General features: G+C 42.5%; 1 protein-coding gene across 1 annotated transcript in view; it reads left to right on the top strand.

Moving 5' to 3' along the window:
• LOC148726727 (uncharacterized) overlaps nucleotides 1-11,797 on the top strand; it is a 43,380-nt gene that overhangs the window by 9,575 nt on the left and 22,008 nt on the right. Inside the window, exon 3 of the mRNA XM_088726365.1 lies at nucleotides 1,224-1,610. Coding sequence (XP_088582491.1) covers nucleotides 1,224-1,610 — 387 coding nt within the window. The remainder of the gene's footprint in view (nucleotides 1-1,223; nucleotides 1,611-11,797) is intronic.

Here is an 11,797-nt window from a genome sequence, read left to right as displayed (position 1 = left end):
TTTACATTGGCTAAACCAGTTCGCGCGTGCTAGGAGCTTTAGAGTACAAACCCGAGCTCAGATGAAAGATGTCTTCGTCGAATAGTGTTAGTTGCCACTCAAAGTTCTAAGCCTTGATAAAGATCGCACAAACACCTCCACGAATTTCGTTTGCCCTAACTTTAAATGATTGGTTCGTCGATGATTCGAAGGTAATTTTAAGTTGATGAACCCCTCATCTTCCTCGGCTAATCATTCAAATGTCGCCTGACTTCTAAACACGTCAAAGAAAAACCATCCCCTTTCTTTCATCACATGTTCGATTGCAAAATAGTAACGAAATGATATTCTACCACCAAACTAGCCTGCAGAGCGAGTGTTCAGTATCTTGTTAGCAAAAAAAGACCGCCATTTCTTATTTTAATGAAAGCGGAAGGCTGGAGAGAGAAGAAATTTATACCAAAGGGGTGGGTGACGGTACAAGATAGAGTGAGGGCTGGGGTGGGGAGTAGAACATCGCACCCCTCCCGTACCCCCACCGTCCACTCTGACTTCAAATCAAACATGCGTTAGGATAAATGACCACGAGCTTCTAAGGTTAAGTCGCCTTATATGATGCCCGCTCTGCAGGTTACCACTTGACTGAATTACCGAAAACGTGAAACTCTGCTAACCTGAAAACGGGGCTAAATCGCTCCAGAACAACTGAAAACAGTACCCAAAGAACGTTTTGGGCGGATCTAGTAGATGCGTCTTCATGAAAATTTTGAAGCGAAGCGTTAAAAAAAAATCAAGCATTTACCAAACGTAAGCGTAAATTGTGGATAAGTGTATATATCCGTCAGCAAAGCGTTTCACTGTCATTGCTTCAAATATGGTACTCAGTTTATGCATAAGTGAACGACAAAGAAAGTCCACAAAATATCTGTGATTTAGTTTTGCGAATGCTTCACTGAATACAACGGCCTACCTAGAATCTCGCTGCAGAAATCATCCGAGCCTATAGCGATGAATTTAACAAGTGTTGAACCCGGCCTGATTTTCGTTAAAACGGGAAGCGTTATCGGATCCATCCAGGTCAAGTTCACCGCCGTCATGAGATCCGCCATGTGTTTTCTTTAAAACACCTTTTGAATGTAATATTTACAATTTTTGATTCAATATTAGGGGAAAGATAACCATATTGTGAAGAAATAAAAAACGTGCAGTATTGTTGCATTAATTAAAAATCATTTTCTCTTCAGCTGGCGATAGTGTCACATGGTATGAGCCTACTCCAGTGAGGATAACATTGAGTCCAAGAGAGGTGCTCCCCCCTGGAATTTTACGGGTCTATGAAGGATCTTCTGCCACACTGAACTGGAACTACAGTCTGACCTCAAGGTTAAGGCTAGGTGTTTTAAAATTCAATGGTGCTGGCATAGTCGTCATTCAATCAAATGGACAAGCTGGTGTTGTTAATGATAATTTTAAAGAACGGTACAACATACGCTCAACTCCAGGAAGAGTCTCTCTGTTTATCGCTAAAGTGACTGCTGCTGACGATAAGGCTAGTGGAGAATTTAGCTGTGAGTTAATTGATACCAATGCTAAAACTTGGCAACGAGCAATTCAGGTGCAAATCCTTAAAGGTAAGCTTTAACGTGTTCTTGATTTTAGGGGTATGCACACTTGTTGGACACTTGCCCCTATCCGGAAGAACAGCGCCTTCCCGATTGTGCAAACCTGCCAAAGTTGTCCACAACACCAATCTGTTAAGCAAAGGTAGACCTTCGCGGGCCAAATTTTCCCAATTTTTTTTTCACCTCAAGCAAAGAATTACTATTTCAACTACAGTTTCCAAAAAAAAAAAGGAAACGGATGAGTAGATGGTATCCATGTGGGAGACATTGAGTGGTCACGCGACGCATACGCAGTAAAGGTAATAAAACTTTACGCATGCCCACCCCCCTAATTTTTCTCTGCCCTCCTCGTCTGACCCAAAATTAGTCAACGGTCCCTAAAGTGGTTTTAACTTGCTCTAAATCGTTATGTCATCTGAGATGACACGCTTATAACTTAATCTTCTAGAAGGTTTAAGAAATATTATGAGTCACTTAAGGTGGCTAGTACCAGTTTCCTCGCGCGGGGAACAAGGCACTCCTGCGTGACGCTCGAGAGAAACGTGCAAAAGAAGCGCGAGATCAAAAGATGAAAATTCAAAACAAAGATGGCGTCGCGTGGATTTTTTCTACTTTTGTGAGAAGTTTACCTAAGAGCGTGTATTTGGTGTGTTGAGTGGCCACTGTGAATGCAGGAGGTAGAAACTAAGATAAAGAAGATGATTTTCGGAGAAGTAAAGGTTGCTTTACTTCCCATCTAAAAGAAATATTCAACCGATCTGAAATCTTGCGATGGCGAAAAAATAACTCAAGTGAAGAATAATCTACCTGAAGTGGAAGAAGACTTTAAAACTTCAAGGAAAATAATATGATGTAGCCAGAGGTCGTGTGGAGGATTTTTAAGATGAGCCCGAGAGGCTGCCTTTGACATCTGTTTAATAATTTTCTTAGCAGTACACGCAAATTTACGTCTGTAAGCATGAGATCGTAGGCGCTCGCGCGAGCACACGCAATTGTCAGCGGTAGCTATAACAGATCATGAGCAAACGGCGATCTTATAGAATCCAGATTTTTAAATGCACGAGAACGCGCGTGGAAATTGCTAAACTCACGAAAGCTATTGCTTGATTACAAGTCCAGCGACCCCTTCTTTTTATTGTTCCAATATGATAATAACGTCGAAAGGAATCAGAAAAAAAAAATTCTACGGAAGGAAATTTGCGATGTGTGAAAATTGCCTCTTTTCTAGATTTTCTGAAATTCCGCTCCGTATAATTTTTTAAAAAATCTTTGTGCATTTTCCTTCTCAAGTGCCAGAAGCAATCACTGAAAAAAATCACGGGGTCATGGGTTAGTTTTCCAATTAAGCCAGAAGCTAAAAAATGCGTCTGAATAAGCCTATAAAAGCGTTGCCATGGAAAACTCTAGTGACGAAATGACACTTATTTTGGATAACCAATGATTATATAATTCAACCCCGTAAAAGTGTTCAGCTGGCCTTGGTAAGTCTTTCTGTTGTATTCTTTCAAAGTTACAAACCATCAAAAAAGATGAAAACTGGTACCAGCCACCTTAAGGCAGACCTTCAATCTTTCAGTAGGTTTAAATGATGTATTTAAAGTTACTTAAAGTGGTCCTAGTTCTTTTAGTTGACTTTAGGCGGCTTAAACTAGATCAAAATTTTTGAGCATATTTAATAAGGTCACTGAAACTTGACTAAAATCTTTCATTGGCTTTAATGCACCTTTAATTGGCACTGAAATCTGGTTAAATAAAGGTATTTTTAAGTCAAGTTTAAGTTCCTTAAACCCGACTTAAATTTTCATTTGGATTTTATGCCCGTTTAATATTGCTGAAATGTCGCTTAAATATGGCATTTCACCCAGTTAGATACAATGAAATATATGAAGTTCATATATTTTGAACTGCGGTATTAGATACGTATGATGCACGATCCTCGCAGTAGATAGCGCTATTTAAGCAGTAGCGAAAATTAGACCTGAAAAAAATCAGGCCTATACGGAATTCGAACCACTGACAGGTCAGTGGTTCAAACTAATAGGGTATTAAACCTTTAAGGATCCATTTGAAATTTGGTCCGAAGGTTCCCAAGATACCAATCTAAAAAACCGTGTGGGGTGTTTCCGTTTTTCGAAATTGATCTCCCGCAATGGTCTCCGACGTAACACGTATGGGTAAAATTTTGATGATCAAACTTGACAGAAAGATTGCAAACCAACCAATAGAAATATCGAAAAAGCCCTCCACGGTTTCGGAGACCAACCCCTTAAGATTGAGTTTGAGCAGAAGTTTCATTTGTGCAGGTATATTTGATACCCGATTGATAGAAACATCGTCCGTTTCGACTTGTCGCACCTTAGTCGGCTTACGATTCGAAGCGGTGTCTACATGAGGGCCGGAAGCGGGAGCAGAAATAGATAAGGCGATAGTTTGTTGTTTATTACTGGGCACTATTCAGTCAAAAAGACTTATCTACCAAAGCTTTGAAATTTCCATTTAACATCCGCCAATGCTTAAAAGAATATTTCGGAGGCAAGAAAACGTAAATCTGCACTCGGGCTGGAAAAACAGCATTACTCCCGGTGAATTTGGAAATCCTTTCTATTTGATTACGTCATTGGTCATGAGATAGCATGACATGTACAGTGTCTGGTAAGGCGTGGCTGTCGAAAGTCTCCAGCAATAAAAGCAATTCAGGATCATTCAGGTCAAATGCAGTCAAAGACTATTTTAATCGGCCTCAGTATTTTTCTTTGTGGCGACGAAAACTCCGATCCCGCCCGTCAAAACAAAAACCAGTAAATGGACAAGAATATTAAGTTTTGGCACAGTTTGAAAGTTAAACCCGGGTTTCTGATCCTCTTGGTTAACCTGAAGACGGGAGCAACACAATGAGGGGTGGGAGTCGGGAGGCGGGAAACTCTGACCTCCCTGTCCCCCCCCCCCCCCAGATAGTTGCTGGTTCACCGAAAAACAAATAAGTCGGTGATATATTGGTCTCCTCACATACAACATATACAACAGGACAATTTCTTCAAATAAAGACTGTATTCAAGCTTTTTCGATTTCTAGACTGTTTTTCCATGTACAAGACAGCTTTTTACTTCCAGAACTATATTTTTCCTTCTTGAGTTCAAAGATCAAGTTCGTCGGAGGTACAAAACATACAGAATCACGTGATACTTGGTCCATTTTTTTTTGTTTTTAACACAGCACAAGGAAAAAGAAAATGGTTGAAAACCTGACACGTATTTAGAAACCACTTACGTATTTTATCCTAGGTTTACTGCATACATTTGATATGTAATCTCTTTCGGTGTACTTTCATGTCATATCTGGCCTCGGAGTGCATAATATTTTCTGGCAGCCTCTTTGCCCCGGCCACTTTGTTACTGATTACAGCATGACATACACGCTCTGTATTGGTATACATATTGCCGGCTTGGTAAAGGATGGCGTAGCGTTGATCACGTGGACGGAGGAACTAGGGGAACTAGTTTACCATGAGATGCAGTGATCCTTTAGCAATCTTCCAATAATGTATGTGTTTGGAAATCAACAATGTTTATTTTTAGTAAAGGACAAGGCTGCATCAGTGTCAAAGTTATCCAATTCAGTTAAAAATGATAATGAGATCAGTTTGAAAGAAGATATCGATCAGACTTTAATGCCACAGTGCTACTCACACTACCACTAACTTTTCCTTCGCCGCCGTGACTGTAAATATGCAACTTTTCATCTCGGCTCAGCGTATACTCAGAGTTTTTTTTCATGATATTTTTATTCAGACTAACTAACATAGGGTAGAGGAGTATGGAAGTGTGAAAATATGTTGTGGTTTCGTCGAACTCCTAGTATAGCCCGCCAACATAATATGCACGTATACAACCAATGGTTGACGCCTGAATTGAGCACTTTGAAGCTTTTTCATACCTGATGATACCATAAGACGACACTTAGGATGGAAAAAATCTCCACACCCATCCAGAGAAAGACTGCCGCCGAAAGCTGACTCTTCGCTCTGAGCGACCCCTCGTTTTGTTTATCACTCAATAAATAAGAAAGAAAAAAATAATAAATCCCTAAAACTTAGGATAGATAAAAAAAAGTCATGTAAATGCAACATATTTAGTATTAAACAACAAATATATATGAAATACATATATATGAACTTTAGTATTATCTGTTAAGAAAATGTGCTTGTTAATATTACTTACACAGCAGTTATTTTAAATTTAAAAAAATATAAACTGTAACTGTATAATAGTGTGCTAATTGAGTTAAATTATTCAGAGGACCCATCTGCTGTGTGTATAACCCTGGAATGGTACTAGAAATTCCTTTTTGTATGAAACAAACGTCTCGAAAAATTGGAATTGCAATAAACTAAAAAATTAATTTTTAGTTAACAGGCGAAATAAAAAGAGATAATCATCTTTGGAGCCTAGATCGATAGGGAACCATACGGCTCTTGAGCTAACCCCTTGAAACTATTATTACATTACTATTGCTATCATTACTATTATTGTTAATATCATTATCTGTTAACATTTAATTATTAGTTAATTAGACAATTTTTCTTTGAATCTTCTTTCTCTTGTGGAACAGGGTGCTCATAGATACGAGGGATGCTGCAGTTTTGTGTTTTGCATGTGAAACAACCTTCTAGCGTCATTATACATCTTTTAAATCTTTACAATGCTGTGAGTTAAAATTGTGCTGTATCAATACCCATATCCAGTCGTTCTATTTTTCCACTATTGCAGCGGTAATAAGCTGGAAAATCTTTGTACAATGTATTTCAACCCAAACATTTTCCATAACTTGTAACACCATTATGAAATAATTGTGCAGAGAGATGGAAAATTTGTGGTTTATACGCCATTTCTGAACTGCCATTTCTGAAATGCCATTTTGAATAAGCAAACAGGATTGGGGAGGGTGTGTGTGGGAATAAGCCCAGTCGTTTGTGTCATTTATTTGCTTTTGGCTCCTGTTGCTGAGGTTTTAATAAGCTTGGGCTGTCAGGAAGTCGAGCAGTCCTCCATAAAGGCTGATGAACTTCTTTCAAAAAGGTGACAACCAGAAGCGACAATTTTCTTCGGGGTCTAGCTCATAATAATGCATACGAGGCCCATGCCTCAAACAAACGTGTTGCAACCCTCAAAGTGCCACGCTCCACCAGTGGGCTTTGCACGCCATTGTTATTGCTATCATCTGGCAACTCGATACTTTTTCTCACAAACCGAACGGAAACGACAAAGAATACCACGACGGCAGTAGCTTTTGCCAACATTTTATCCATGGATTCCACGGTAATTGAATACCTGTTGAGATCTCGTATTACCTCGACACCAAATCGTGAGGAATTGTTCCGTCTTTATCATCTATTTTTATCATTTATTTTTTCATCAGGCTCAGTATACTTATCCTAGGTCATCATAAATTTGCTTTTACATGATTTGTAATCTCAAATTTGTCTTTGTTAAGGAGTTGGTTAATGCTAAGCGTCTGTATCTCGAGTGATGAATGCACACAGGAAGTTTGGAGAGCGCGAGAGAAACGTGAGAGTTGCTCCAGGCGCAGTCGAGAGCAATTGCAGCTTCTTGAGTGCTCTCCAAACTTCTCAAGTTTAAAGCTAAAAGCGACGGAAATATGCAGCTAATCAGTAAAACTGCACATGTCATATTATGGTTGCACGGCGTTGCGTAATTAAGGATGTTTACCATAGTAGCTCCTCTGAAAATACGTAGGACTCAAGCCCAAGATAGGTTATAGATGTATCTTAACTCACAGCTGACATACTGTTCTGAGAGTTTGCTCTATTATTTTCACTGTTTCTGCCCCTCTTTCATATCTGGATCAGTGTACTTTGGCAGTTGTTTCGGAAAAATTTCCATGTAGCCCCACGCTCCAAAAAACATATTATATATATATATATATATATATATATATATATATATATATATCTAACTGCAGACAGTACTGTTTCGGCCTTCTGGGCCTCATCAGTGCAGTGCTAATGCTAGGATGGAGGAGAACCAATATGGTCACCTCAAACGATCCAACCTTTGTGGTATCGTCTAAGTCATGCCAGAGTGCTCAAACTAGAGTACACTAGCGAGCATGCGCAATTGCAGAGCAATGACTCATCCTAGTTAGAGTGCTCAATTTGGACATGAAAGCAAAGCTTTGTATGCCAAAGAGCTATATCTAACTGCAGACAGTACTGTTTCGGCCTTCTGGGCCTCATCAGTGCAGTTTTTTTTTATGTTTAAGGTGGACGGCCGGGCCCCCGATGAAGGGCGTGTGCAATGCCCGCCGACCAACAGGACTAATCCCACCCATGGCTTGCGTGCAATGCCTTAGGGTTGGGGTCCACCAGAAACGAGGGTCACCAGACACCAAACTCGCTGGGGAATCGAACCCCACCTCAACAAAAATTAACACACTCACACCAAAAATTGAACACACACACTCGATAACTTAAATAACTTAAACTACTTTTTAGTTTTCATTTTTAGGTTTTAAATTTTTAAACTAATATTAAACTATTTCTTCGGAGTGTACTTTAGCACATGTCTAGGAGGACCATTTTGCGGGTTGAGAACAAAGGCAATTGAACCAGGAGGAACTTGAAGGTGTGATGTTAACCGTAGGAGGTCTACTCTATCACCTGAAAGGCCAGGAGGTGTGGATAGCAATTCGAGAATTTCACTTCTGGACTTGGAAGAAATGACCGACGTAACGGAGGGTGGCACGGTTATCTTATTAGCGACTGGTACGGAAATCGACTGGGTTGTATCCGTTGTAGCAGGCTTCTTTACAGTTCCTTTTGAAACCGGAGAAGTCTGGGGAGCAGCGCGTTTACGGGAGACATTGTCTGATGGTACTTGGTCAACCGATGTGCAGGTTGGAAAACGGTCCTCGCTGGCCTCAAGGTTATAATCGCACTCTTCAGACTCAGCAACAACGTCATTAGGGACGGGAGCAATTGTCTCAGCTGTCACATCATTTTCTTGAGCTACAGACGAGGGTATGTCCATCTCTACTGATGTGTCTACAGCAGGTTGAGCACCCACGGTCGTCTGACAGTTCCTAGCTAGATGTCCACCTTGACGGCATCGGAAGCATTTGCCCCTAAGGGGACACTCCGCCGACTTATGACCAACTTTATGACAAGTAGTACACTGGAGGGGTTGCCCCCTATACCAAATTTTACAGCGGACGCCACGGATAGAAATAAACGGTGAAATGACATTCCTAATAACCATTTGGACAATGCGTGACCCGGTGGACACTGAAGGCCTTCCGGGCCAAACCTGATTGCGAACAGATTTGACCGTACCATATGCAGACAAAGCTGTGCTGATGGCGTCGTTTGATCCCTCAAAGGGAAACCAAGAGACTACAACAGTAGTAAGCTGGGGAGGAGGAGGAGGGGGTTTAACCACCCTACACTCTACATCACCCAACTTGATGACACCTAGCTCCTCAAAAAATAACTTAGCAGCATCGCCGTTCTCAGCAAAAGTGACTCTCGCAACACGGCCAGGACATGCCTGCACCGCAGCCACCCGATGGTCAGACTCACGGTCAAAAAAACCCAGCAACAAACCAACCGCTTCCGAGAAAAGTACCTCCTCAGGGAGCCCCTGACAGTCAACGTCGATGGTCCTATTAAAGGACACGACCATGCTGAAACTCGGACCCAACCCAAAGACAAGTCAGAGGGATGGGTGACCGAAACAGAGAAAAAGCAAAAAGGAAAGCAAGTTCAGATCGACCGAGAAATCCAAAAAAAGGGATGGGCGACCAAAACGGAACCAAAGAAAACAACCACTGCCAGGGAGGAAAAAGTCGCAAGTTTTCCCTCCCGGCAGGTACTCACTTATCCAACTCAGACCTCGAAAAACACCAGAACCAACTTCAAACTACAAGAGTATGAAGCAACACTTACCATGCGAGACCTGGGCCTCATCAGTGCAGTTTTTTTTTTTTATGTTTAAGGTGGACGGCCGGGCCCCGATGAAGGGAGGTGCAATCCCGCCGACCTACATGTCTAATCCCAACCCATTGGCTTACGTGCAATGCCTTAGGGAAGGGGACCACCAGAAACGAGGGCCACCAGACGCCAAACTCGCTGGGGAATCGAACCCCACCTCACTTAAAAATTAACACACTCACACCCAAAAATTAAACACACCCGCTCATTACTTAACTAATTATTTTCTTTTGTTTTTCTTTTTATGACCTTAATTAATTACTTTGGGAACTTTTTGTTGAAAAATTTTATAGCAGTCTTAAAGTCCTCATCTTTCAAACCAATAAAGCGGGGATCTGAAGTCCAACGGCAAAAACGTTTTCGCTGATCAGGCGGTTTACGATAATCAACCGCAATCTCCCACAGGATTGCACGGTGGTCTGCAGAACAGGCTGCCAATTCCGGAACTTCAAGGAAAACATCAGGGCCATTGCGGATATCACTCATGGGTGAAACCACAGGACTTTTAGATGGGGCCTGTTGAGTCCTCTTAACTGAAACGGGAACAGAGGAAGCGGGGCGTTTCCGGGAAACAGTGGTCCAGGGACCACTTTCACCAGCCATGTCAGAGTCAGCAGGGTTAGCAAAACCCTCGGTTGCTGATATAATATTCTCATTTCCAGTCGTTTCACAAGAGGCGAACCGGTCTTCGCTTGCATCAGAGTCTGGAGGTGAACCAACTTCATCTTCAGAGTCTTCAATAGCAGTGTCGGGGGTCTCTTCTTCGGCGGGAGTGCTCTTCACCGGAGGAACAGCCACACCGTTCTCTGTAACAGGGGCGTCAGCCTCAGCTGGAGCAGCCACGGTCACCTTACAATTCCGAGCCAAGTGCCCATCTTGATGACACCGGAAGCATTTTCCTTTGAGAGGACAATCAGCTGACTTGTGGCCAACTTTCCGGCAAGTCCCACACTGGAGGGGTTGCCCCCTATACCAAGTTTTACAACGAACACCGCGGATAGGGATAAACGGTGGAATGACATTTGGACGATGCGTGACCCGGTGGACACTGAAGGCCTTCCGGGCCAAACCTGATTGCGAACAGATTTGACCGTACCATATGCAGACAAAGCTGTGCTGATGGCGTCGTTTGATCCCTCAAAGGGGAACCAAGAAACTACAACAGTAGTAAGCTGGGGTGGAGGAGGAGGAGGTTTGACCACCCTACACTCTACATCACCCAACTTGATGACACCTAACTCCTCAAAAAATAACTTAGCAACATCCCCGTTCTCTGCAAAAGTGACTCTGGCAACACGGCCAGGGCATGCCTGCACCGCAGCCACCCGATGATCAGACTCTCGGTCGAAAAAACCCAGCAACAGACCAACCGCTTGCGAAAAAAGTACCTCCTCAGGGAGCCCCTGACAATCGACGTCGATAGTCCTATTAAAGGACACGACCATGCTGAAGTTCGGACCCAACCCAAAGGGATGGGTGACCGAAACAGAGAAAAAGCAAAAAGAAAAGCAAGTTCGGATCGACCGAGAAATCCCAAAAAAGGGATGGGCGACCAAACAGAACCAAAGAAAAAACACTGCCAAGGAGGAAGAAAGTTGCAAGTTTTCCCTCCCGGCAGGTACTCACTTATCCAACAAAAATCCTCAGAAACCTCAAAAACAAACCAAAACAAACTCCCAACCACTAGGGAAAGGAGCGAACACTTACCAACAAGCAAAAGTCGAGTCAGTGCAGTGCTAATGCTAGGATGGAGGAGAACCAATATGGTCACCTCAAACGATCCAACCTTTGTGGTATCGTCTAAGTCATGCCAGAGTGCTCAAACTAGAGTACACTAGCGAGCATGCGCAATTGCAGAGCAATGACTCATCCTAGTTAGAGTGCTCAATTTGGACATGAAAGCAAAGCTTTGTATGCCAAAGAGCTATATCTAACTGCAGACAGTACTGTTTCGGCCTTCTGGGCCTCATCAGTGCAGTTTTTTTTTTTATGTTTAAGGTGGACGGCCGGGCCCCCGATGAAGGGCGTGTGCAATGCCCGCCGACCAACAGGACTAATCCCACCCATGGCTTGCGTGCAATGCCTTAGGGTTGGGGTCCACCAGAAACGAGGGTCACCAGACACCAAACTCGCTGGGGAATCGAACCCCACCTCAACAAAAATTAACACACTCACACCAAAAATTGAACAC

The sequence above is a fragment of the Stylophora pistillata genome, chromosome 7 (assembly GCF_964205215.1).
Source record: "Stylophora pistillata chromosome 7, jaStyPist1.2, whole genome shotgun sequence".
Classification (NCBI taxonomy): Eukaryota; Metazoa; Cnidaria; class Anthozoa; order Scleractinia; family Pocilloporidae; genus Stylophora; species Stylophora pistillata.
The sequence above is the reverse complement of the archived record's forward strand: the minus strand, read 5'-3'. Positions and strand labels throughout refer to the sequence as shown.